The sequence below is a fragment of the Gadus macrocephalus genome, chromosome 13, assembly GCF_031168955.1.
Source record: "Gadus macrocephalus chromosome 13, ASM3116895v1".
NCBI classification, from domain to species: Eukaryota; Metazoa; Chordata; class Actinopteri; order Gadiformes; family Gadidae; genus Gadus; species Gadus macrocephalus.
Window position 1 is genome coordinate 12,979,766 of NC_082394.1, and position 25,187 is coordinate 13,004,952.

At 42.9% G+C, this 25,187-nt stretch overlaps 2 protein-coding genes across 5 annotated transcripts; both read right to left on the reverse strand.

The window, feature by feature from the left end:
- Positions 1 to 995: 995 nt before the first annotated feature.
- On the reverse strand, positions 996 to 19,653 carry LOC132471038 (ras-related protein Rap-1A-like). Of its 4 annotated transcripts, none has more exons than XM_060070014.1 (8): positions 19,514 to 19,653; positions 14,058 to 14,152; positions 13,175 to 13,243; positions 12,495 to 12,551; positions 11,318 to 11,458; positions 6,978 to 7,121; positions 6,182 to 6,304; positions 996 to 2,176 (listed from the first exon to the last, which is right to left on the reverse strand). In XM_060070014.1, the coding sequence occupies exons 2-7, from the start codon at positions 14,112 to 14,114 to the stop codon at positions 6,215 to 6,217; spliced, it is 558 nt and encodes a 185-aa protein (XP_059925997.1). In that variant the 5' UTR covers positions 14,115 to 14,152; positions 19,514 to 19,653; the 3' UTR covers positions 996 to 2,176; positions 6,182 to 6,214. The 4 variants fall into 4 exon arrangements, with proteins under 4 accessions (XP_059925997.1, XP_059925998.1, XP_059925999.1 ...); XM_060070015.1 differs by having other exon boundaries at positions 14,058 to 14,147; positions 19,514 to 19,579; XM_060070016.1 differs by lacking the exon at positions 19,514 to 19,653 and adding an exon at positions 17,494 to 17,650.
- A 492-nt stretch (positions 19,654 to 20,145) lies between these two features.
- On the reverse strand, positions 20,146 to 23,932 carry timm17a (translocase of inner mitochondrial membrane 17 homolog A (yeast)). The gene is made up of 7 exons (XM_060070018.1): positions 23,824 to 23,932; positions 23,596 to 23,677; positions 22,689 to 22,788; positions 21,916 to 21,979; positions 21,675 to 21,803; positions 21,444 to 21,554; positions 20,146 to 20,964 (listed from the first exon to the last, which is right to left on the reverse strand). The coding sequence occupies exons 2-7, from the start codon at positions 23,619 to 23,621 to the stop codon at positions 20,888 to 20,890; spliced, it is 507 nt and encodes a 168-aa protein (XP_059926001.1). The 5' UTR covers positions 23,622 to 23,677; positions 23,824 to 23,932; the 3' UTR covers positions 20,146 to 20,887.
- Positions 23,933 to 25,187: the final 1,255 nt, after the last annotated feature.

The following is a 25,187-nucleotide window of genomic DNA, read 5'->3' on the forward strand; positions in this document are numbered from 1 at the left end:
CGCGTCAACTTTTTGCATATTTTGGTGTGAACGCACACTAATTGAAGGAGGGGGAAGGATAATCTTCAAAACCATTATTGGGGTGGTTGGATTGCTCTTCATGCCCTTTAAGACCTGGGAAGGGAAGAGACAGCTCCCAGGGTAGAGGAATGCTTAAGAAAAGGATGATACAGACCTACAGGAGCAGGGTTTGGTATTACCACACTTCCTCGGCACTAAAAGGATTTAAGGAGCCGGTGGTGTCTGGAGTTTACATGATAAGACACACAAACAGTGAGCAAAGTGACTCACACACGCGTTAATCTCCTCTGACGCCATCCTCACCAGCGGTTATTAGCCCACTCCGCCGCAGCTTGACACATCCTCCTCATCGGGAGGCAGTCAACCGAGGAGCTTAAATGATACAGCACGATTCTAATCCACAACATCTAAATATCAGCAAGTGTCTTGGCCCAATTGCTACTCCTTTAGTCTTTTAACAACAAGGTGACACTACCATGTCGTTTTTTTGTCAAGGCACAGAGAACATGAATTGGCCTAAATGCCTACGTTTTTATTTGTGACATAACTTTTATTAAGTTGCACACATGAATAACTAATTATTTTTGTTTGACGTTCATTTTTAACAGGGAGGGTAATTGTATGGAGAGCTTCGTAAATTCCTGAGATAAGGCAACACCACTGGTTACAAATGTTAAGAAACAGGCTGACACCTTCTTGTTCAGAAGATGAATAAGCGCGACCGTAAAATATTTAAGTAGACACTGCCCCCTAGAGGTCACCAAGATAACAGGACTACTTCTTCGAAATTATTAATGAGAGACAACTTCTTCAATCTATTTTAAAACGACTGGCTATCCAATTATAATTCGTTCATATCATAAAAAAATTCCTGCTATACTGGCACGTATTTGATTACCAATTTTTTGGTATCCAAAATTACAAAAGGTCAGAGCACCGAGGTTGGAGTTCACTTTCTAAAATCAAGTCAAATACGCTTTGGATAAAAGTTTAATTCACAAAAATACATTGACCAATATAATGAAAATGTACTAAAATGTACTTTAATAATCCATAAAAGCTGGAACATCATTTGACAAAAAAAAATAAAACAAAAAAAACAAAAGAAGCATTATTAGAGTTGGTTTTAGTATAATATATTTCGGCTTCAAGAGACATAGAAATCAATCCTTATTTCCCCCCATATTTCTTCTATAAAAGACCCATTTTTTTTCTGAAGCATCATTATGCAAAAATGGCATTAGAATATATTATGGGAGCTATGAAATCCCAGTGACAGTATAAAATTAAGTCACTTCAGAGATATCTGCAGAAGAGAGAAGGTCCATGAACAATTGGGCAAAACTAAAACAAAAGGAAAACAAAAGAAAAACAAAACATGGATGTTGTTCTATTACCACTGACATGACAGCCATGGAGGATCGGGTCATGGCTATAAAAAGAAAAACTAAAAAAAAATTTCACTTCTCCACTTGAGTTCACTTTGAAGACATCTACACTTTTAACAGATGTGGTATTTCATGCTTTTTGAAGATTCATTATAACCATACAACTAAAGAGGTCCACTTTCCATGTCTTCGCAACAATCTATTCATATTGCCAAGACGGAAAAATACTGAATTGACGTTATAACTTGTTTTTTTATCCCCCCCCTCTTAATGGTTGGTATTATTCCTTTTTTATTTTTTTCCGTCAAACATCTAAAAATAAGAGAATTTATAAAAATAAAAATAAGGGCAAAGTAAGCAGACGACGAATCCGCAGTTGAGCTGCGGTAAGAGGCTTTTCTATTTCATCATCGTCGTCGTCATGGTTGTTGTTGTTAAAGAGTTTGCGGTGGTTTGGATGTACACACTGTCCGTTCACGGGGTTTAAATCAACACTGATGCAGAGACACATGACACGGGTCCCTCGCAGGTGAGAGAGAGACAGTGAGGGAGGGAGCTGGGCCCCCTCGTCCCCGTCTCCGTGTCGGGAACAGACCGGTCAGCTGATTCACTTTTTATGGCGGATGGCGGAGGATGGGGTGCGGGGTAGAGGAGGGGGGGGAGTCAGGGGTGTGTGGGGAAGGGAGGAGCAGGGTGATTGGGAGGGGAGGGGCTGTTCGGAATGCTGGCACGTTCCAATCAGGGCAACAGTTCTTCATTACAGCATTCTAAAGAAGAACAAAAACAGAGCACAAGCAACCAATAAAGAAATGCATGCTTCATTTAAGCCCCTGATCCTGCCCCTAAAGCCGATGATGGGGTTTGGTGCCCCCTATTGAATCATAATCCACATGACAGTCATTCCTCTTTTGGCCAACAGAGGGCGTCAGCCTTCCCCTACCCAGTCGTCTCATATTACAGGAAGAATTCTTCCCCTGTTGAACTCGGATTCAACATGGGAGGAATTCTTCGAGTATGCAGGAAGACACATCCATGGACAATCCACAATGTTTCATTGGAATAAATGAATAGAGAGCTTGTCATTCAGCATACTGTTTATCATTAGGGTTCACACACACACGCACACACACACACACACACACACACACACACCACCCCCCCCCCCCCTGTCAAGAGTCTTGCATTCAGCTAGGGTGCGGCTCATTTTTCAGCGTTATCAAGTTGTGGTTAAGTTAGGGCGTTTACATAATTGTGACACCGTTTGGTAGCCTTAGCTATAGATGCCAAATGCCAGAACTAAATCAAATGGAAGCCATTGATTGACATGTATTTCATCTATAGCCCCTCTCAAACGCTGGTGGGGATCTTTAAAATGGAAGCCATTCCACATGCCTAATCACAAACAGTGGTAATCTATGTGCTGTATTACATTCATCAGTGATCAGAGCATTGAGCTAGAGGGAATGTTTCCATGACCCTAAGATTGACACTATGTATTCAGCCCCACCGGGAGCAGGAAGCAGAACCAGCTGTGAATGAGGTAACCTCGGGGAGGGGGGGTTCAGGGTCTCGTCAAGAAACATCGACGCCAGTCTCTTCCCGACACAATCCGTCTGGGAGCCAAAGCCACAGCAGAGAAAACAAACAGCTCGTCCACTATTTTAACCCCACGTTAGCAGGGCCTGCTTTCCCGGTTCTGCTGCTATCCTTGTAGGGCTTTGACTCCGAACTTTGTTATTCGAAAAACAAAAAATAAATCAAAATTCAAACGAATATTAGGCAGCCCTTAATATTCTAACCTGTTATGGGCAGGCCAAGAGGTAGAGACGTTGGAGAATCCGATGCAGTCTATTCATAATATTATATTATCAATAAATATTCGAATATATTCTAATATTCATATTAATAAACAAAGAAACTTCGAATATGATTTTTGGGCAAAAGTCAAAGCCCTATATCCTTGTGGTGAATCATGCCTCATGCACAGGGGGTGAGAAGGTGGCGGTGGTCGTCAATATTAGGGGGTACTTCAGACAGCCTTGAAAAGAAAATTGTAGTGGCCGGGCAATCATATATGGTTTCAAAGGTGATTCACTGAATGAGCGGGACTCATTGAAAATAAAAATATGCAAATTATTAGTAAAATTAGTGCAAGATCCAGTCCTCATGACTCAAAGCTCAGGCAGTTCCCTAGTGCCAACTTGACCAATTGATGATGTAATAGATAAAATTGCAGTAATTTCATCTGCGATTTTCAGAGAGATTAAAAGGCATTGAAACCCCAGTCCTCTGGAGTTTCAATGTGACATGATGCTTATTAGACCACAACAAAGGTGAACTTTTGTTGGAAAACGATGCCCCTTTCAATTGAGTCGATAATGCCATGAACTCTCTGTCCCCCCTGTAGCCTATTCTGGTCTGGTGTCTCTCGGCCACCATCGTCCCAGTTTAGGGCCTGTGTGTGTTGTGAGTAGTGGAACAGTAGGGGCTGTAATCCCATTAGTGTTGGTTCACTGGGCATACCGGCGTTGGCTCTCTCTGTCTCTCTGTGTGTGTGTGTGTGTGTGTGTGTGTGTGTGTGTGTGTGTGTGTGTGTGTGTGTGTGTGTGTGTGTGTGTGTGTGTGTGTGTGTGTGTGTGTGTGTGTGTGTGTGTGTGTGTGTGTGTGTGTGTGTGTGTGTGTGTGTGTTCCCCCTCCGGATACCTCTCAGCTCTTTTACACACACTCCGTCGGAGTTAACTGACAAACTGGAGTCCTTGCAGAGAGTGCTGAAAGCAGATGCGCCTGCACGGACATGTTGGGATACGTTGTAGAACTCACAAATCTTCACCATTTCTTCATCGTATGCAGATGTGTGCCATGATTATGTTAATTATTTTTCAGGGTTTTGGTGGGTCAGCCCCCATCAAAACATTAAACATTTTATATAATATGGCAACACGGACACAACGACCTCCAGAGACAAAGATCAATACACAACAGGCTGAATGTGGCCTGCCCTGTATCTTTAAGACCGCAACTGTCACTTGGTCAACACGTGTCGCTCTGTTCAGCTTCACGAACCTCCACTAGTGGAAACATGGAAGAGGTCCATTCTGGTGGAACTATTCTTAGAAACTCCTAGATCTTGGAGATCTCACAGACTCAAAGATCTCAGGCATAAGGAAAGCTTTGGCCATCGGTGCGGAAAAGCATTACATTGACTCCAGAAAATGTATAAACAAAATTATTGAATCTTAATCTCACATCCATATATAACCGCACGACAGCACATACCAATTTCCCCTGGATGACTATAATGTGTACATAACCTTTTAGTTCAGAGTGTTTAATTACAAGGCCAGTCAAACATGGCCCCTTTAAAAGCTTAAGGCAACAAACCATGTCTCATCTGGCCATAACCCCAATACGTACATATTGACAGCCCTTCTGCCTCAAAACACGGGCGGTGGACATTAAAACCAGAGATGTTTCTTTACAGGAATGATCTATGACCACTTTTTTTGGCCCGAGAAGTGCAAGGAAGGCAGAAGTTGCGTTCAATCCTGTGGTAGAAACCAAAAAAACCTGAAGGTTTTTCCGATGGACCCACATTCCTCCCTTCTCCCAGATGATGAGGCATCCCGCCTAAGTAGTGACCCAATCATTCAGCACAGGGGGACCATAACCATGAACACCACTAAATCAATAAAAAAAAAAAAATGAAAAACAAGTACGTATGCAAAGCAGAACAATTTCCTTCAACTCTCTGCAATTGATCAGCTGCGAGGCAGGCCAGTGTTAGACATGTAGGAGATTCCTGGAGTCTCAAGCCCCTCCTACAAACTCTAATAGCATGGACAGCCAGACAACAGTACAGTCGCCCTTCCCCATGAGAACATCGTGTGATATGATGCGTCTGTCTTTTGATGTGCTTGTTAAGGTCCACTTGGAAATAAGTGGTCAACACTGTCAAGGGCTAAACTCTGGGATGTTTTGTGCTTTGTAACCCGATATCATATCAAGACAAATCCTAATGACATAACCTAAAGAAATATAGAGCAGCATGTTCAGTTTGAAGAGAAACACACAGCATTCTCTCTGCTGGCTAGAGCGTGCAAGTGCACAACACATTTCCCAATGTGTCTAGCATGCAAGCATAGTAGACTCACCCTAAAGTGTGTGGCTGAGCGGCAGCTGAGGACAGACACAAGAAACGTAACCCCCCCTAATAGTTAGATAAGGCTGAATATTTCAGTCAATCACTCAAGTCACTTTTGAATCATGCATCTGTTACTTATTCATCGGCGTCAAAACTATTAAAGTACTTGAAATATACAAGTGTCTAAAATAACTAACAACAGTGGCTGAGGTGACGTTAACGTTAGCGTAGCGCATGCTGGACTTAAGTGGTATTAGTCTACATCCTAAACAGTTTTTTATGAACAACAGGCTGTCCAACATGAGGTTTATGCAAGTGTGTGTGCGTGAGCTTTCCACATGGTTTTAATTAGCCTGGTTAAATAACCCCGTGTTGGCTGAAGGTGAGCGGCGTCAAAGGTCTACTGGTACGAGGCTGTGCTTAAAGGGGCCATATAAAAGATGCATGGGAGAGAGGATGTGACACAGATGTGCAAATAATGATGGACCACGCTTGCCCCTTCATCGTGACCCTGTCACGTGGCTGTGCGGTTCGCTAGTTATTAGCCTTTTGATGTTTTGTGGTTATTCACACACACACACACACACACACACACACACACACACACACACACACACACACACACACACACCTGGCTCAGAGCTGCTGCAGGGGGTAGGGGTCTTTAAAGCAGAACACAGTTGGATTTCTTTTTCGCCTTCTTCTTTTCCACTGGCGTTTTCCTATTTATCTGTCTGACCAGGTCATAGAAGATCTGAAAAAGAGCACAAGAAGAGAGCAGCGACAATTAGCACACACACACACACACACACACACACGTACGTGTGGTAGACCTGGCCTATTTGCTGTACAGGAGGACAAACAAACTCTCTGGCGTACGCAGACCAGTATCTGCAATGGAAAGAAAGTCACTGTGCACACACATCCACGTTGTTGCCACACGGAGACGTGGTGGCTTTGCCAAGGGTGTGACTTTGTGTGCTAGGAGGCGTACAGCTGAACACTTCTTTAATGGCCACATTGTAAAGCCAGCACCGCAGGGACAACAAACAGACAACAGCTGTGTTAAGATGGCTGCTCGGCTGGCTGCTTTGCTTTCAGACGCCAATACTTAAATGAGGAACCTAAGAGCATCAACAAAAGAAGATCCCTAAATCAAAAGGTCAGGAACAGCACCATCCCTGCTGAAACACAAGCACTGGAATGGTTGTTTTCAAGCGGGAGAAATTGGGCCAGGTGATGTCATTGACATGTCAAGAAGAATCATCAACAGATTATAATTGTGATAAATATTGCATTGGTGTCACGTATCCTGAGGTGTGATCGGAATGTTGTGAATTTTTAATGCGGCTGAATAAATCTGGCTTCATGGCTGGGCTTCACAATGGAGCAGCAGAATGGAATCAGTGGTGTGAGGGGGAACTCACGTCGAGGACGTTGATCTTTGACTTAGCGGAGGACTCTAAAAAGGCACAGTGGTTCCACTGTCTGGCCAGGTTCTGGCCCTGCTCCTTCCCCACCACGCGCTCGTCCTCCAGATCACACTTGTTCCCCACCAGGATCATAGGCACCTGAGGGGGAGGAAAGCAAGGGAACACAAGGAGTGAACACATGGCTGCACAACATGGAAGACCCCATTGTATTGGCTCTTTTTCTGCTTTAAAGCAATCATGCATTCAAACATCGGTTCTAGAACTAGGTGATAATCTTAATGACAGGATTCCAAACAATATTTATATGTATTCAAGATATATAATGAAAAGAATGCATGTTGTGTCAATATGTTAATGTATGAAATGTGTTGATGCAGTGCTGGTAAATGACAGTATTCAATAATTAAACGATGGGTTCGGAGAGAGGACGACAATACACAGATGAATTCTAGCAGAGGGCAATGAATATTTCAATAATTTACACGAAACGGGTCTTGAGATGACCGCAGATGGTGAAACAAATAATTGGATAGAAATAAAAAGATAATGAAAGATGGTCAGGATTATTGAGTAGGACACAAATGGGGTTGAGATAGAGTGGTAGTGAGTCAAGAGTGAGATAGCAAACACACGGTTGGCACAGGAGAAATGCATAGCCAGAGAACACTGCAAGGAGGAGTATGATGGGAGGAGGTGTGAAGGAGGAGTGTTGGAGAACTATTCAGGTGGCCATTAGTCAGAAGACGGGAGGGTGGTGTTGAAAGTGGCGTCTCTATTCCACGGGATGGTTAAAAGGGAGGATTCCAAGGTACTCAAGAAACAAAAGAGCAATTCATCCCTCGGGGCAGGTTGTGTTTAAATAAACTGAACAATTGAGGCTGCACACCACAAAAAAGGAACCAACGAAAATGCATTAATAAATCAATACAGAACCCATTTAATCTACCCAACTTGGCGAGCAAACAAAGGGAAAAGGAGGACATTCATTTCAACATCCCTGTACAGAGTACTCTACGCTGGTGTAAACTGCTTTCAGAGTCCCGTCAGACCCTTGGCCCCGGCTGTCACGGTGGGCACAGGGTTGGGGCGACCAAGTGTCGGGGATGCGTCTCATCCTGCCTGCTGCTTCCTGACTGGCCTATCTAGGGAGAGCGGCGGCCGGGAGGAAGCCGTGCGATGACCCCGCCCGGCCAGGATAACATCGCTTTCCTTCCTGACCGCTTTCCAAGCGCACTGGCCTCCATGCTCCAGCTGCCGCCTGGAATGACGCGATAGTTGACCCAGAGCATATTTTTAAAGGAGACAAAAAAGAAAAAGATACGCTTTGCTCTTCGCTCATCCGCTGCGAGACCGAAATTGGCAGAATAATGTTACTCAAATTACAAATAATGATACAACTAATTGCTGCCATAGTTATGTTAAAAGAAAAAAGCTAAAAACAAGTAAAAGTCTAGAAGGTAGTTGCCAGCGACAGCCTGTCCCCTGTATTCTACCCATGATTTAGGGATGCGTTTTGTTTGTGACCACAGCGGTGCAACCCACAGACACCACATTGCATGGTGCAGTTTGCATGCAAACATACAGCATCTTTATATCATTTAGTTGGCAATGTAGCCACCAAACAAAAGTCTATTAGGCTGGCGTTGCCTTCCTTTCCCCCAGTTTGCACAAGCCTTGCCCAGAAGCAACGTCGGTACTTGCGGTGGAGGAAAACAGCAAAGATATTTGAGAGTTACTTGACATAGTGGACCGACATGCGCCGGCACGCTCTTAGCGCTAGCCTCCCCCGAGCACCAAGCATCGAGTTGTTCGTGGGGTTGTTCTCGGACAAGCGGGCCCACTCCCTCAGAGAGCGTCAGCGTTCCGTCTAGTAAAAAGGGCCAATACTATGATCCCCCCTCTCCAGCCGTTCTCTCTGGTTTACGGCGCGAAGGACAGGAAGTGGAGATGTTTGTACTAGCCCCCATGGAGGTTGCTGCTTGATGTTTGATATCCAAACAAGCCCTCAGTTCGGGCCGCTGAAGGGCGCTCTTGGGCGTGGGGGGGAGGGTGTCCCCAGGCAATCCTGTGGTATGCGCTCCTCCTAATGTCAACTATCAGCCAATCTGGGATTAAGGACCGAAGGAGAGCAGCGGCTACGTCGTTTACAGGAGGAGGAGAACCCGAGAGATGGCTCGATACAGCGGTGTCAGCACCCTGGAGCTGGCCATAGCATGTGACTACTGACTAATCTACGCGGCTGGCTCCGTCGAGAGGGGCTTTGCGCGCCAGGGACAGGTCCCATCCCGCCCACAGCGCCGATGCGGATAGACCTAAACATTCCACCCACCGCTGAAGAATTTGTTGTCTTCTTCTGTCGTAGATTCCGAGGAATCTACGACAGAGGAAGACAACGCATTCTTCTTCTCCTCGCGCTCGACTGAATGGAGGCTGCGTTGCCCCGCCGACAGTGGAGTGAGTCGCAGCCTGCGCCGAGTGAGTCATTAACAACGTGGTCAGACAAGTCAGTGCAAAGATGACCTGGAAAACAAAATGTCACAAGAGCCTTATATAACGCCGGCGGGAGGAAACTAGGGAGGGAAGTGAGCTTTTAATAAACTATTGGCAAGTCGCTCAGCTCACTTTTGTCTACATGTATTCTCAACACCGTCTGGGTTTGTCATACAATAACTAAAAGGGTCGGGGTGGCTCCCTGAACACAGGCTGGTCCGGCGCTTACCAATGGCGATCACTCAAGGACAACAAAACATTGTGGAATAATAAACCTTAAAATTACATCTTGATGTTGTTGATATGGTTTCTGGGCATTTTACCATCAAAAAGAAAATATCTTCAGAATGACAACGCTATACCAGACAGTCACAACAACCATGCTAAAAAAGATCATGACTAAAGCTCCCTCCCATTCTCAGCCCAAATCCTGTTTTCCCATCCTACAAGTTACCATCCCTGAGACAGGCTTTTCGAAGTCTGTTTCATCTTCCTTTTAATAGAGTCCTTTAATTGAGCATGGCGAGACCGAAGTGACTGAGCAAACATTTAGTTGTAAATGAGCCATGGCATTCGGATCAAGGAGCAGAGAGAGCGAGAACAGCTGTGGCAGCAGCAGCAGCAGCAGCCGCTACCGGCACTGACCGACTGATCCAGCTCTCCAGTCACCATGAAAGCCTTTCCCTGCGGAGGTATCCGTCCTTTTTGGCTACAGTGGAGGAGATTAACAGAAAGAAAAATACCCTTGAGCGTTTTCCTTTCCCGCCAGGGTGTTTGCTCCCGTCTAAGGGGTACACAAGATAAACAGATGTCGTCGCCAATCGCAACCAAGGGTCTTAAATCTCCAGTGTGGATCTCCCGAAGGTGGAACGCCCCCCCCCGAGGTCAGACAAGCAGGAGAGCCGGGAATATATTAGGAAGGAACGTGGCTCCGTGATGACAGGCTGGAACGTTTTCCCCTCCATGAAGAGATGGGCCGGTGTTGCTGTGATCTGTCCGAGGCCCCTGTGCCCTTGACCATATGGGTTGGGGCGGGGGGGGGGGGGGGGGGGGGGGTTAATGGGGGGTAACGCAGGGCTAGATTCTGGGTGCTTTCACTGCACCTCACCCCTGACTATCCAATCACCTGCACACATAGAATCAGACCAAAAGTTTTCAGGCCAAAATAAATGGAGGGAGTTGGTAGGGACAGGGCACCGTTAGGCCAATCACAAGCCAATGAAAGATGATATCTGAGATAACACCACAGAGGAAGGGCCCAACAAATAAGAAAGGGGCTGAAATCGAGGTACGGAGATTCTGAGCTGAACTCTAGAGGGAAGTAGGGAATAAACATGGCTGACATGGGAGTAGAGGCAGAGAGAGGCAGAGAGAGAAGGAGAGGAGAGAGAGAGAGTGAGTTATGGTAACATTCAGTCCCTGCAGAGATCACCAAAAAAGGGCATCCTGGATGTGAGTCAGACGCACCCTGCCCTACCAGAGATGGAGAACTCTGCAAACTAACAAGCCTCTGCCTCGTAAAAGGGAAACACAGGGACGGGTTCCATCAAAACCAAATGACTGACGAGACACATTTTTACTTTTCATTTCACCTTCCCCTACCAAGTTCCCTTTTCCTTCAAATAAAGACATGGCTTTCGTAAATAGCATACCGAACGATTACAATGCGATTATAATCCCATAATTCGGATTACAGCCTCCAATAATGTTGATTTGTGGGTTTATAACTTTAGATACACTACTAAAAGAAAATAGTAAACGGGCGTGGCACCCCTGTGTGATCACATTAAATGATCCCTTGTCCATGATCAGAGAAAAGCTCAGGCATGTGAACCACCACTTACATCCTCAGTGTCCTTTACTCGTAGGATCTGTTCCCTCAAGTCCTGGAGGTCGTTGAAGGTTGACTGTGCCGTGATGGAGTAGACCAGTGCGAAGCCTTGGCCATTCTTCATGTACAGGTCCCTCATAGCCGTGAATTGCTCCTATAAAAAGGAGGGTACAAATGAGGAAATGGAGAAAAGGGCTCCTCAGTTTCTATAATCCAGAATTTGAATAAGCATGCTCTATTCAAAATGAAAAACCTGAAATCATTTAACACCACACAGCATTTAACAAAAACAGGAACAGGACACATGGCTAGCTAAGGAGTGACGAAATAGAAATAGAAACTCCAGAAATAGATACAACATGAGAATTAAAAGAAAGTTCATGTTTTCAGTGTTTCCCACAGAAAATGTCTTAGTGAAGGTGGTCAAGGAGCGTTTCAATTACATTCAAAAAGCTTTATGGCACGACCATTGTTGTGAACAGTATTACCGATGCATTATTTATCTTTATTTTTATACCTGATGGAAGTATGTTTTCTTTCCCTACGAGAGTTTTCTACTTCGTTAATGCATAGTAATTAAAAATATTAATAAAATATATATATTTCTTTTTTTTCATACATTGGTACTCAAGGCGGGGCCCTATTGTTGTTAAGCCGCCTTAACCATACAGTGCTGGGGGAAACATTGGTTTTCCAATAAAGTAATTTCAAAAGATCTCTTAATCCTCCCAATATCTTTCTATTAACTTCTGTGACCAGGCTCAAACTCACTGACCCTTCACTTGACGGTCATTGAGCGTGTGATCTATATTTTTTTCCATGGTTACGCCCAACAGCTACGGCCATGTTACTCATGTATACGACAGCTGTGTTCTAAGCCACAGCTCAACCACCTAACAATGTATTGATGTCAAACCGTCTAGCCTCAAACAGGCCCGAGTTTCATCTATACCCCTGCAGCGCTGGGCCTAGTGGAACCCGGCAAATATGTGCGTATTGCAAGGCCTCAAATGCCCAATATTTTTCAGGTAGTCCCGCCGCGGTTTTAGCTATCAATCAATAGCGGTTACACAGGCTCCCCAGCGGAGATCACTCATCATGGTCCCCTGGGTGCAAACATGGCAACTTGAGGCCATGACAGCTATAAGGGGAACTCTGAGATGGTAGCTATGAGTGTTCGGATAACTTACGGTTCCTGCCGTGTCGAGAATTTCCAGCATACATTGCTGTCCATCGACCTCCACTTGCTGTTGAGCAAAAGGAAGGGCTTTAGCAAATCACATCATATTTAAAGAATACCATCTGGTAGAGCCGGCAGTATATTGAGTAGAAGAGCAGTTCATTAATAGTTCATTTGTATAATAGTTAATATTGGTTTAATGATCTACTAAGTAATGTGGATATAAGTACCAAGAAGGAAGAGGCTTTATGTTTGACTCCGTTAGAAGGTTTCATTGATTCTTTGTGAGGCAGCCTCACAATGAAGTAATCAAACCTTCGCGACTTATTAGACTGTTATTAAGTGCCGTTTTCAAAAACAGCACTCAAGCTATCACACATTCTTTCAATAACCACAATCTGAGTGCATGTGGAGTCTCACTGTGCCACTTCATTGACATAATGGCCAGCTGCAGGCTAACACACAAAAGAGTCTAAGATACATCTCCCAAACCCAATGCACAAAAACAAAAAAAAAAAGGACAGAAGAGTGAGAAAGAGAAGACAATGTCTTAGAGAGCCTGGACAGAGAAGGGGGAATAACAAGAGTATGGCGTCATAATGTGAACCTGCAGACCAGCTGCTAGCAATCAACTCATTCCCGAGAGGCCTCCATCGCAACTCCCCCAAACCCCATCAGTGCAGCGCTTACCTTTCTGTACGAGTCTTCTATTGTCGGGTCATACTTTTCCACAAAGATCCCCTGTACGAACTGAACCGTCTGTAGGAACAAGAGACAGACCAGACTGCCAGCATCAGAACCCAGCCTCTCCAGACCATTGTACCCGTCTGCGCTTCTAGCATGGTTCAAATATCCCTCCAAAATAACCCCTTAATACTACGATATTTTAGTAGTTAGTGCGTTTGTTGCTTGGGTAGCAAAGACAAGTTTGTTTGCCTGAACACATCTTGAGGCCTTAACCTGTCAGGACCTGCCAGTATGGAGAAATAACCTGACAGACACCAGTAGTGTTGGTGAAGAACGGAACACAAGACCATTCTTCTTCTACTGCTTACATCTGCTTGGAAATTATCTTAAAGTGATGTTTATGTGAGTCATTATTTGTTCACACTTACAAGGCTAATAGACCCACAATAAATCACAAACATAAATAGTATCATTGCGCATGACAGAATTATACTACTGTATATAGGTTGCTCGAAAATCTACAGCCATTTCCCATACTAAGCTCATGTAATTCGGCCACTAGGCAGAACAGCATAGCAGAGCTTTGAAAACGAGCAGGCTTAAATACACGTCTCAATAAACTTACTTTATATGCAAGGGAAAAACTATTATGTAAATAATAATGCCGGCTTTATATCAAAAGTGATAGGTTACTCCTATGATTTAATAAAAGTGATTTCCCCTCTAGGCAACACCAGTTGAGGCTTGGCCCAGTATCACACATTGTCCCCAACATATGACTAATGGAGGTAGAATTGTACACAGACTCTAAAGAGACCTCACGGCCGGCCGACAGGAAGGATTCGAGGTGGGTGGGGGTTAGGATGCAGGTATTAAAAATACTCACCAGGGCAGACTTGCCTACACCTCCTGATCCTAGCACCACTAACTTGTATTCACGCATGGCGGGATCGCTTCACCGGACAGCCCCAGCAGTCTGCACTGGAAAAACGGGAAGGGGAGTAAGATAAAGTAGAGTTGGGGGGGGGACGGGGGGGACAGAGAGAGAAAGATTTTTAATACTCAAAGTAAAACAAAAAGTAATAAAGGCGGAATTCCCCTTTGTTTTTTTGCTCAAATGTTTCCTCCTCTGGAAAAGAGGAAGGATTCTAGTCATTCCTGGAGGTGCACACATAACAATGGAGGGGGAACACCCATAAGCGGATCGGCGGCTGCTGCTGCAGGGTGGAGGAGGTGAAGCCTGAGTGACCTCTCTCCCTCTCTTTTTCATTCTAACCCAAACCAGCTGTGGCACGCATTTGTGTCTTTGCGGTTGTGAGGCAACCGCGAAGGAGAATACGAAGAAGAGACATGGAACTGGCCAAAGCGCCTCATAATGACGCGGTTACTTGGCCATCGGGCGCGGGCTGTCGAAACACTGCCGCCGTTGTCAGACACAGGCCGGGCAGCCATTCCCACTGGAGATAATAGAACGATTGAGGCTGGCTTTGTGCGGAGGACTCTCGCACTATGAAAAGTGAGATTAAGACTTGGGGTCGGTGAGAAATCGATTGATTGACTCTTGTATCATTATGAGGGGAGCGAGGGGTGCCGGGGGGATCAATGGCTCACACACAGAAAGCAGTTTAGTCGGTGGGGTTTAGCCAACTGGGTCACTACCAGTTGAGGTCAGCTGAAAAAGCTGCGGAGGTCCGACCGTTACTGGTGTTTTCTTTGCGACTACGGCTGCAGCAGTGGAGCCCTAGGAGGGCCGGGGAGTCTGAGGACCCACATGATGATTTCCCGTTGACTTGCAATTGGCAAAAAAAAAGTGGTCCACGGGAAGCAGTGGTCGATGCTGCAGGCGCAGACCTGCAACGGCTTGAATTTCCTTCAACAGTTGATTTGAGTTGTGTTTCCCCCGGTCATTACAAGCATTGGCTTGGAGATGATACCGCTCGGACTGTAGGTCTTTCAGATTTGACTGCTGTCAAATGTAATATAGACTAGAAAACTAAATTATAACATAAAGTACTTGGAAAGACTATCACTATACTCTGGTGGTGTTAAATGACACCATTACTTTTGAGGGCCAGTAAGCGGGTTCCCTGAACTACGTCTAAGGATCATGGTTTGTGATTTAATGGAGCATGATCAATAAATTAGAAAAGTGCACTGTGAAACTGCTATTTTCTACATTTTGAGTAATATACTACTTTCTCGGACCAGACGGCGGGCTAGTTGGACCACATCTAGTATGTTGAAAACACTAGGGTGCATAGAAGAAGGACTTTGAAGTCAATGAAAATGGGCCCACAGACCAATAAATAAACAGTATCGACACATCAGCTAGACTAGTGCATGAAGGAAAACATAAAATCAAAGTCTTACTATAAACTACATTTTGAAGAGCTTATCAAGCGATAGTCACCAGCTATTCTTTGCAGCGGATGTTTTTCATACATGTATTATAATGTTTTATTTCTCACTGTTTTGAAATGCTATGGACAGATATGGTCCTTCATATCACAATGACTATGATGCCAGGCCACAAATAATTCCTATCCGCTAAAGAGACTTAAGAGAGAAGTATATGTCTATCGTGTGATTTTTCTATTTTGGGCGGGGCTGTTTAAGGCACAACAGCACGTGACTACACAAATGCAATGGGGCGATTAAGCAAAAAAAGACTTCCCATGTCAGAGCTCAATTGCAAAACAAATCATCTGTGTGAACAGCACACAATGACCTAGGCCACGCCCTATTTTACAGTGATGTACATCATGTTTTCTTGCATGGACAAAGGGGTGAAAAATCCCTGCTTTGAAACAAATGACATCAGAAATGGCCCATCCCAACACACAGCGTCTGCAAGTTCAGAAGAATGCTCCACATGTTTTTCAAGGGTTCACTAGCGTACAGTTATGTTTCTCCCATCTTTCAAACCAACCTCTGCCGCGGTCAGGACCCAAATCGGGTCATGGGCTCACTGCTGCTGGGTCAATTCCATGCCAAATTGGACCTGGCAGTGGACTTTCATGTCCAGAACTGATAACCCAACAGACTGTTGCTATGTGTGGTTAAAACATAGGGATAATCTACTAAGCCTACAGCTAACCCTACAATTTTGTTTTTCACAAACAGGACCACACTTGTGTCATTCTGACCTGTCAATATTACCGGAAATCTACCCCGTCCTTAGATCACTGTGGATCAGTATAATACAGTCAGTCACGTGTATGATTCAGTAACAGAAGAGATTGCATTACAATGAACAAACTTTAAAAATGGAGTTGTGTAATCGGATAATGTCTTGGCAAATAATATTATCAACCACATTTTCTGGAAGTAAAGATTACCTCAGCCAACAACTTTCATGCAAAGAGTCTTTTCCACACATTTTCAAGGTTGGCTGATTATAAGTGTATAAGTATAAGCCACAGGTTAAGATGCAATTGTGGCCGTAAACGTATGGAAAAAATTTTTTTTTGGAGAACTAGACAATAACTGGCTCTGCAGGCCTGTTAATAATGATTAGAAGAAGTAGTTTGTTCAGTAATACTTCTTCTATGTCGGAAGACTCAGAACACCACTCAACATGAGATTTTAATTTGATCATTCAGCAAATATGCCAAGTACCATTGCCTATGGTGTTTGCCACATAAAGAAACAAAGATGCTTTTGAGTGTAGAATACATCATGAGAGTTGGATCTTTTGACTGTAATTGCTTGATGACTTCCAATACTCCTCTGGTCCCAAATGCCGCCCTGCCAACCCTAGTGACATAGGTTGATTTAAACTATGCCCTCAGCCTCAGGGAAACACTTCAATCATATCATTATCTCTTGTTGACCACCACATACTTAACTAAACGGTATCAGCTCTTCTGTGACAGAATAGCCAAAAGGAGCACATAAGAGTCAGCTACCACCAGCCGCCTGTACATAGACATTCCCTGAATTACTATCCTGACGCCAAATCTTAGCCTATATCACCATCCAACACATGTGAACACAATCTCACAAATACACACACAGCCATTTAAGGACATCTCTCTCCTTAAACTAAACCTCTCCTTCTTTCCACTGCCCTCGACGACACATTGTCGTTCCCAACAAAACAAACATCAACATTTTTGTGCTCTCATAGTAACTCCAGCAAAAGGGAGGGAGGGGAAGCCACATGTTGCGCACGCACACACACACACACACACACACACACACACACACACACACACACACACACACACACACACACACACACACACACACACACACACACACACACACACACACACACACACACACACACACACACACACACACACACACACACCACTCACCCTCTATGGACAAAGGTATGTCTCCATGTACGGTTGAAAGCTCAAGGAGGGCTCTCTGGCAGCGCGTCTTCACGGGCTGCGTCTCCTATGAGCGCAAAACTAAAATGCACCGTGATTGCTGAGGCAAGTAAAAGACTAGTACCCTGATACAAGTATCTGACCGTCATCACCACTTCCTGGCTTGGCAAAGGATATGACAATGTGATGAAGCTCTGAGTCAGCATGGGGCACACGTGATTGACAGCTACTGGCTGTCTCCCTTGCCCCATTCCACAGATCTTGTCAAACCACACATCCGCCCAAAACTGACACATGTAAGACCATCCCCTCGTTGGCTGGCTATGTGACGTATGCTGCATTACAACATGCGATGCAGATGGGGGAAAAAACAAGTTTCATCGTTGAAACACGTTATATTGATACTACGTTTTTGTCGTTTTTTTATTACTCAATGCCATTCTAAAAAATAAAAGTGACATCCTTTCCGGTAAATCATAGGTGCCAAACTTCAAGAGAACAACCCTAAATTCTGAGAACCACTGCTACGCTTAAAGAAAGTGTGAAGTAACGCCCCGGAAAATGTTTGAAATATGATAACAGATGCTCAATACGCAAATTACATCAACCACAAGTAGTGGTTGATGTAATTTCTGGCCTAAAACTCAAAAAGTTCAGGACAGATGTGTGACAACAAGCGATACCAGTATCTTCATTATAAAACAAAAACAGAAACCCAGTTGCAGTAGGAGTAGGATAACAAGGAAAGACAATTGGTAAAGAAACATGCTAGACTACAATATGTTCAAAATTAAAGAGGCATGTGCAAGTGGCATGCGCCTGTCAGTTATACGTGACCTGTAACCACATCCTCTTTGCAGAGCACCAGTCGGCCTCTTGCTGATATCGTGGAAAAGAGTGGCTACTAAAATAGGCTTTAAGTCTCTGTTCCTGTTTAGGACCCTGGACACGGGAGCTTGTTTGGAGGAGGAAGTGTTTTATATCCTACATCTCATCACCAAACCCGGTCTTATAGAGTGGACATACACCGGATGAGGCAGATTATTTAGACTGAAGAAAATGATCTTCTGGTGAGGGCACGCATAGTGAAACACGAGAATCCATTTTCAACACCAAGAGCCTCTATTGAGATACGTCCTCATTATAGTTTTCAAATATATTCCACCTTCTCTTTTCGCTAGCAAAACCCTACCGGCATTGTCTACTGCAACAGGCTGTAATACACCGTTAACCCTTGACAAGATAAGGCATTAGAGCCATGATCATACCAAGTGAGTTAATGTAACGGTTACCCACACAATTGCCATACGATTAGCCCACCAGGTCCTCCCGTTATGTGCCGTCTGTGGGTACAGAGCTCAGCGGTAACATTCCTCGAGCCAGATCGAGGTTGGGCATTTTAACAGCGCTTTAATTACATAAGTATTTTGACTTTACAATACCACCCATCGACGAGCTCGTGAGAAGAAAATTACATTGAATGAAGGTCTTTAATACACTATCCGGGATCTGCCTTCAGTGCAGACTAAGCCATTTTAACTAGCTCGTTAGCTAAATAATGCTAACTAGCCAACAGACTGCGACGAAAAGGGCTACCGACACTTCACAGGCTAGCTAGCTAGCCTGTACATTCCTCTCCAAGAAAGAGATCAAAACACAATTAGACATATCCACGATGTCAAACTCATTGTGTTTTATTGTTAGGTGAAATTAAATACTTGAGTAGACATGCTAGCCACACAGAATAAAACGCATTTACCCCTAAAGACCAAACCGATGCTAACATTACCTGCCCTTCCGCCTGGCCTTGACTAAAATGGGAGTGCACACAGTACGTTTTTACTTACGGACAATGTTTATTCTCCCATATACTATACTAAATAAACAGCATGCATCAAAATACACTAGCTGATCTTAACTATAATAGTTGACGATATACTCTGAAGCGGAGTATACATTTAACTGGGATTATTAGCTAGAGAAGTTTGACGTTTCCACTTACCGTCTCTCGTTCGCTGTCTCTGGCTACTCTGCAAGTGTCAATTTCGCTCCTGCCCCTGTGCGCAGCAGACGTCATTCCTGCCTAGTTCTTTTTTTGATGGTCACGGCTCTTTGTAAAAATGTCCCAGATCATCTTTATTGAAATGATACCCATTCAGTTTCACTATATAACCATTCCTATCGTCAATAAAAACAAATAGATATGTTATCTCACAATTAGTTATTCAAGTTTTGGAGGCGTATGATACTTACATCTGATCACAAGGACGTGATTTAAAAAATATTTAGTCAATGATGAAAATCTGGCAGAATAAATGACAGCCTTCAATCGTTTCGTCTCGTATTAGTTAAATTATTAACAGTTTTGGTCACTTCAGATTTCCTATTAAATGTTTACTTGTAGTAGGCTCAATACAAGTACAATGTGTCACATGTTAATTTTTTATATCAGTGTCAAACAACTTTCTAAAGCATCCACATATGGCCAATTATATATTCTAGACTAGAGCAGGGGGGAGGGGGGGGGGGAATAAAAAAGGTATGAGCGTGGACTACCCTCTAGTGGGGGAGATGATACACCCTGGCTAATCAGTCTTTGGTCGACTAGTCAAAGGATTTCACAAACATCAAAAGTTAACAAACAGACAGATGGAGACATTTATTTTGGTAGGATTCCATGTCTCACATGTGATGTTATTTGTAATAAACCATTCCTCATCGTGTCCTGCCAATGCAATCCCTTATTATTAGCAACTTTACTATGCTGGTGTTAAAAAAAAAGAAACACACCAGTAGATATAACAATCTCAACACTTTCAGACTAAGAATAAATAAAGATCTTTAAAATCAGATACTCCAGGGATAACAAGGATAATCAATGACTGCCATCACAATGGAATAAAAACAAATAAGGAGGCGTGGCTGTTTTGGGTTCACAAAGCGGCCAGCCCAAGCAGGCGACATCTTTAAGGCAAATATTTGAATACATGCTGAATATTTACTGTATATATACATTGAATAGACATTATACAATTCAACAGCTTCCATCTGTGACATGGGTCGATTTTCCAGTAGTTTAAGAGTCGATCAGTACTGCACGGCCAATATGGATGACGGGCCAAGTTATTTGTGTTTTACCAATGTCGGGAGAACATGACATGGCTGAGTAAAACAAGATGACGAGTCTATAACTTGGATCCAAAATGAAGGAAAACAATGATGTATTTTGCTCCCTGCTTTGGTCAGTCCATTGAAGGTGCAAATTGGTGTAAATTGCTGCCCATGTTCCCCATATTCTTTTTAACCTTCTTTTCCTTCTTCATAGTTTCCACAAGTAATTCCAAAAAACCTAATTGATGTCAAGAGATTCCCGTCCTTATTGATATTGCCTGTAATCTCCAAAACCAGATGCAGCCATGGGGGCTGGGGCAGGTTCTTCTGCAAATTGGGGACCTAGATGGAAGCAATGAAAATAAATGTTATTTTTTAGAATTAGAGATGCCCCTTAACACAAAAATGTCTCCTTTATGGAGGCATCCCCCGAACATGCATACCTATGCATTAAATACTCACAAATGGCTTTTAAATAAACATGTAACATTAAATTGCAGCATTTCATTTTTTCATACATTCTTTATTTTCTATATTTATTTAGAATAAATTGTAACAACCAATTTCAGGGACTTTTTTCTTTTTCAAACTACACCGTGTGTTTATTTGTTATGTGTAGCTTTCCAAATGTCAAACAATTCATTTTAGTCCAAAGATTCCCATGCATAAAGTGTCACCTGCCGTTTTCAGCACATCTCACAGAATAAACATGCTCATGACTAGTCATTTCATATAGTTTGACATTTTTACATGCTGCCCTATACACTGCGTAATCTAAAACCAAAGCTGACATTTATTCCAGTCAAAAGTACCAAACTTACCGGTAGGAATCTGTGACGAAGCAAATCTGGTAAGAAGTATTCCAGCGCCTTCTATCAGAGCCAGCAATATGCCTCCCATGGCAGCAGAACCGACCATGGCCACTGGTCCATCTGAGTGAGAAACAAAGTCCCAGCTGAACTCTTAAGCACACATCATTCTTATGTAAGTAGAAATGTGCACAAGCTTTGTCATACATCGTTTTCTTGAACCGTTGCACCAGGTCTACTCACTTCTTGCAGCAAGAATAGCTCCGGTCATGGCTCCACTTGTAATTGAATTCCAGGGATCCTCTTTGCCTCGAACTTTCACGAGTCCACAGTCAATCATAGAAAACAGGCCTCCCCATACAGCAAAACTACCTGAAATCAGACAAACATAAATCATGACAAGACAGCTAACATACATGCCTTGATTAAGGAACAGCATTGACCTCGCTATGGATGTATTTTGGGGGAGATGTCACTTGATTACCTCCCAATTGTGGAGCTCTGGTGCGGATGGCAGTCATGCTACCCTTCATTCTGTGGTTCATTCCCTACAACGAAAACAACATCTCATCAAGAAAGAAGTCTTCTACAATTTAAAGAACTTACTTTGACACACTAATGACATGCCACATAATAAGCAGACATCCCCAATTCAATTACCAAAAGCATTGTTTTTTTCCTTCTTATCCGTAGAGAACCAACAAATACACCCAAATCCGTTTGAATATAATCTAGTTTAGGCAACCCTACCCCCATGAGCTTTCTACTTATTAACTAAATGCATATGGTGAAGCTCGTTTAGTCCTTTAGCATGTTTGGGCATCACATCCTTTATCCCAAATAATAACTGTTATCATTGTGTTTGGAAGTTTCCCATAGTCACATTAATAATTTAATTAAATAGAATAAATAATAAAGAGCTTAGACACAACGTCCACAAACTATGTTTACTGAGAAAAGACGTGCGTAGGATAGTTTGCTCCGGGTCATTCCAAAGCAGGTTCTCCTCCTCTGAAATGTATGTGTGGTAGGCCTGGATCTAGTCGGTTGGTTTTCTAAAAAAAATCCATCAGCATTTCTGAATTCTGTATTAGGAATATTTTTTGGATTGTTTTTAGGGCAAACTTGCACTATAGCATCAAAAAACCTGCGCAGTCTGACATGTGTTGTTTACACAAACTATGAGGCCATACTTCTTGTTAATTGTATATGTACAATACAGTCAGTTTTACATTATGTTTTCTGGTTAAAACTTACTGAAGGGGCATTTCTGAAGCCTTTGACAGCCTGAAAAATCCCACCACCAATGGCCCCCATTGTGAAGGCACCGCCACAATCGTCCACGATTCTCCAGGGACTAAAGGAAAAACAAACATACAGCTGTATATGTGAGGTCCCTTGGCATTGACTCACACGGGTATGGTGAGGTTGGATTGGTTATATAGGCATCAACTTTATCTCTGACCTCGAATACCAGCAGAAATGGTCTCCATATCGGAAATCATTGTAAACTGTAACAATGCTATAAAAGGACAAAAAACCAATGCAAGCATCCGATTCAGCTTTCGTCAATATGCAAAAATGTCAGCAGGTTGCACTGGATTATGCCCACTGCATGTGTGAGCATATTACCAGTTCCATGCCAACAACATCATGTTAAAACAATTTCGAAACGTCTTACTAGACTTCCGATACATATTCCGATAGGATATTTTTAAAGTATTGAGGAAAAAACGTTGAGCAACACATTCAATGCAGTCAGACTCAATACCACCAAGTACTTATTATGTATAACTAGCAGTCTACAAACTCGGAAATGTCACCGCTTGAATAACTATTTAGTAGTTAAAATAGTGAAATGACTGGGATCACATGCTATTTCACTAATGAAATGACATGTATAACAATGGTTGCTGAATATATAAGATATCCGACAAGGTCACTAGTAACGTGACTAGCGTTGACTTTCAATGCTCTGCTGGTAGAGCCCTGATGCTACATGCTGTTAGCATTGCAACCCAGGGTTGCCCCACTAAATGCTATAATACTAACATATATTACTTTCAAAAAGTATGAAATATGACTTCAATTGTCAATATGTTCAACACAAGAAGTGGGTCCTAATGGATTAAAACACATATTTTAGTATTTATACAGCTCGTACCATGGCTCTCTTGCGTATTCCTCCATTTTGTTCTTGTTCTGGTGTTCCGAAAGACGTCACGCTTAGCAATGTGACGTAAGAGCTTTGGGTGAAAAGGCTGTTACAAAACTGACGTTGTAGTTTTTCTCCAAAACAAACAAAATGGTTATATCATACAATAAAACCAACAACACAGTAAAAAAATAAATATACCTACAGTTAAAGAAGAAAAGTACGTGACGCATCTACTGTAGGCCTACTAGATCATAAAATGACCATTATATGTCATCAGAGATCAAGAGCACATGCTGAGTATTATGGCTATTCTACCAGCAAGCCTACAGCCAGTTTGTTCTGTTTTGAAATGTGCTTTGCGGCGTTGTGACATAGTAGCTATGCATCCCTGTCGTGAATTGCACCCCTGTCGTGATGTTAAGATGTGAAAATTAAATCAGTAAATAAAGGGACTTTTTATGATACAAAGACACAGAAACAAAAAATATTTATGAACGTACATTTATCCTGTCCTTAAGTCAGAAGGGATGCAATTAAATAACAGAGGACTACACTTTATTGGAATTATTTGGTGAATGGAAAGTATTGAGATTTATATATTAACGTATTAAATAAAGCACAAGATCCATTCATATCCGTTACGAATAAAATAATTTAAGGATTTTGTCTTGAGAAGAACATATTTTATTTACACTCTTTCAAACTCAACTAGATACTTTTCTCTTCTCCTCTATTCTCCTAACAAAATCGCGGGGGGACAAGTTTCACGAAAGGGGTGCAAATTATGACACAACAGAAGCCACAAGATTTGGTTTATAATTTGCTAACAATAACTAAGTCGAGTCTAGAAGGGAAGGGAGCGGAGGGAGCAAACCCTCTCTAAATTGTGTATTTGGACTGCAGTACCCATTTCAAACGCTAGGTATCAATGTTTCAAGCACAATTGGTGTCGTCGTCATGTGATGTGCCAAGGGTTGGTGTGACATCACAAATCGGTTGATGCGACATCTTAATGTTTTTGTGACATCACCTGCCAAAATCAGAAAGAGAATTTGTTTCTGGACACATTGGTAGTAGGCCTAGGTCTACAGTTGCTCTCAATTACAAAATGATGTTAATGATGTGGCCGTAGGTCTGCCTTAGTGAAACTACAGTGTCCCTAAGATGGACGACTAAAATCGGTCTTAGCTACTTAGATACCCGCATGTGTGTTATGGTTTTCGTTCATGCAGCCGTGGATGTAAACATGGAAAATCCAGGGGAAAATATTATCTTACCAAGATTGGAATTGAAATACAAAAGAAATAGGCCTATGGGCCACCAGTCAACAAGTGAAGCAAAATGGATGGCACAAAATGGTTGCTCACCCTCACCCACCTGTCCGACCATATTTATAGACATGAATAACAATTAGCCTGATTGCAGGTTGATAGTTTGTTTTCGTGAACGGCCAAATTGTGAGGCGCTTTAAATGTTCCCGTCGCAAGGAATCTGGGTACAATATAAGTAATAATATTGCATGCTGTTTGGTGTTTATCAACTATTAACCAGCCATCTCCTTATGTTATTTTCCCTTCAGCCAAGATCTGGACTATTGG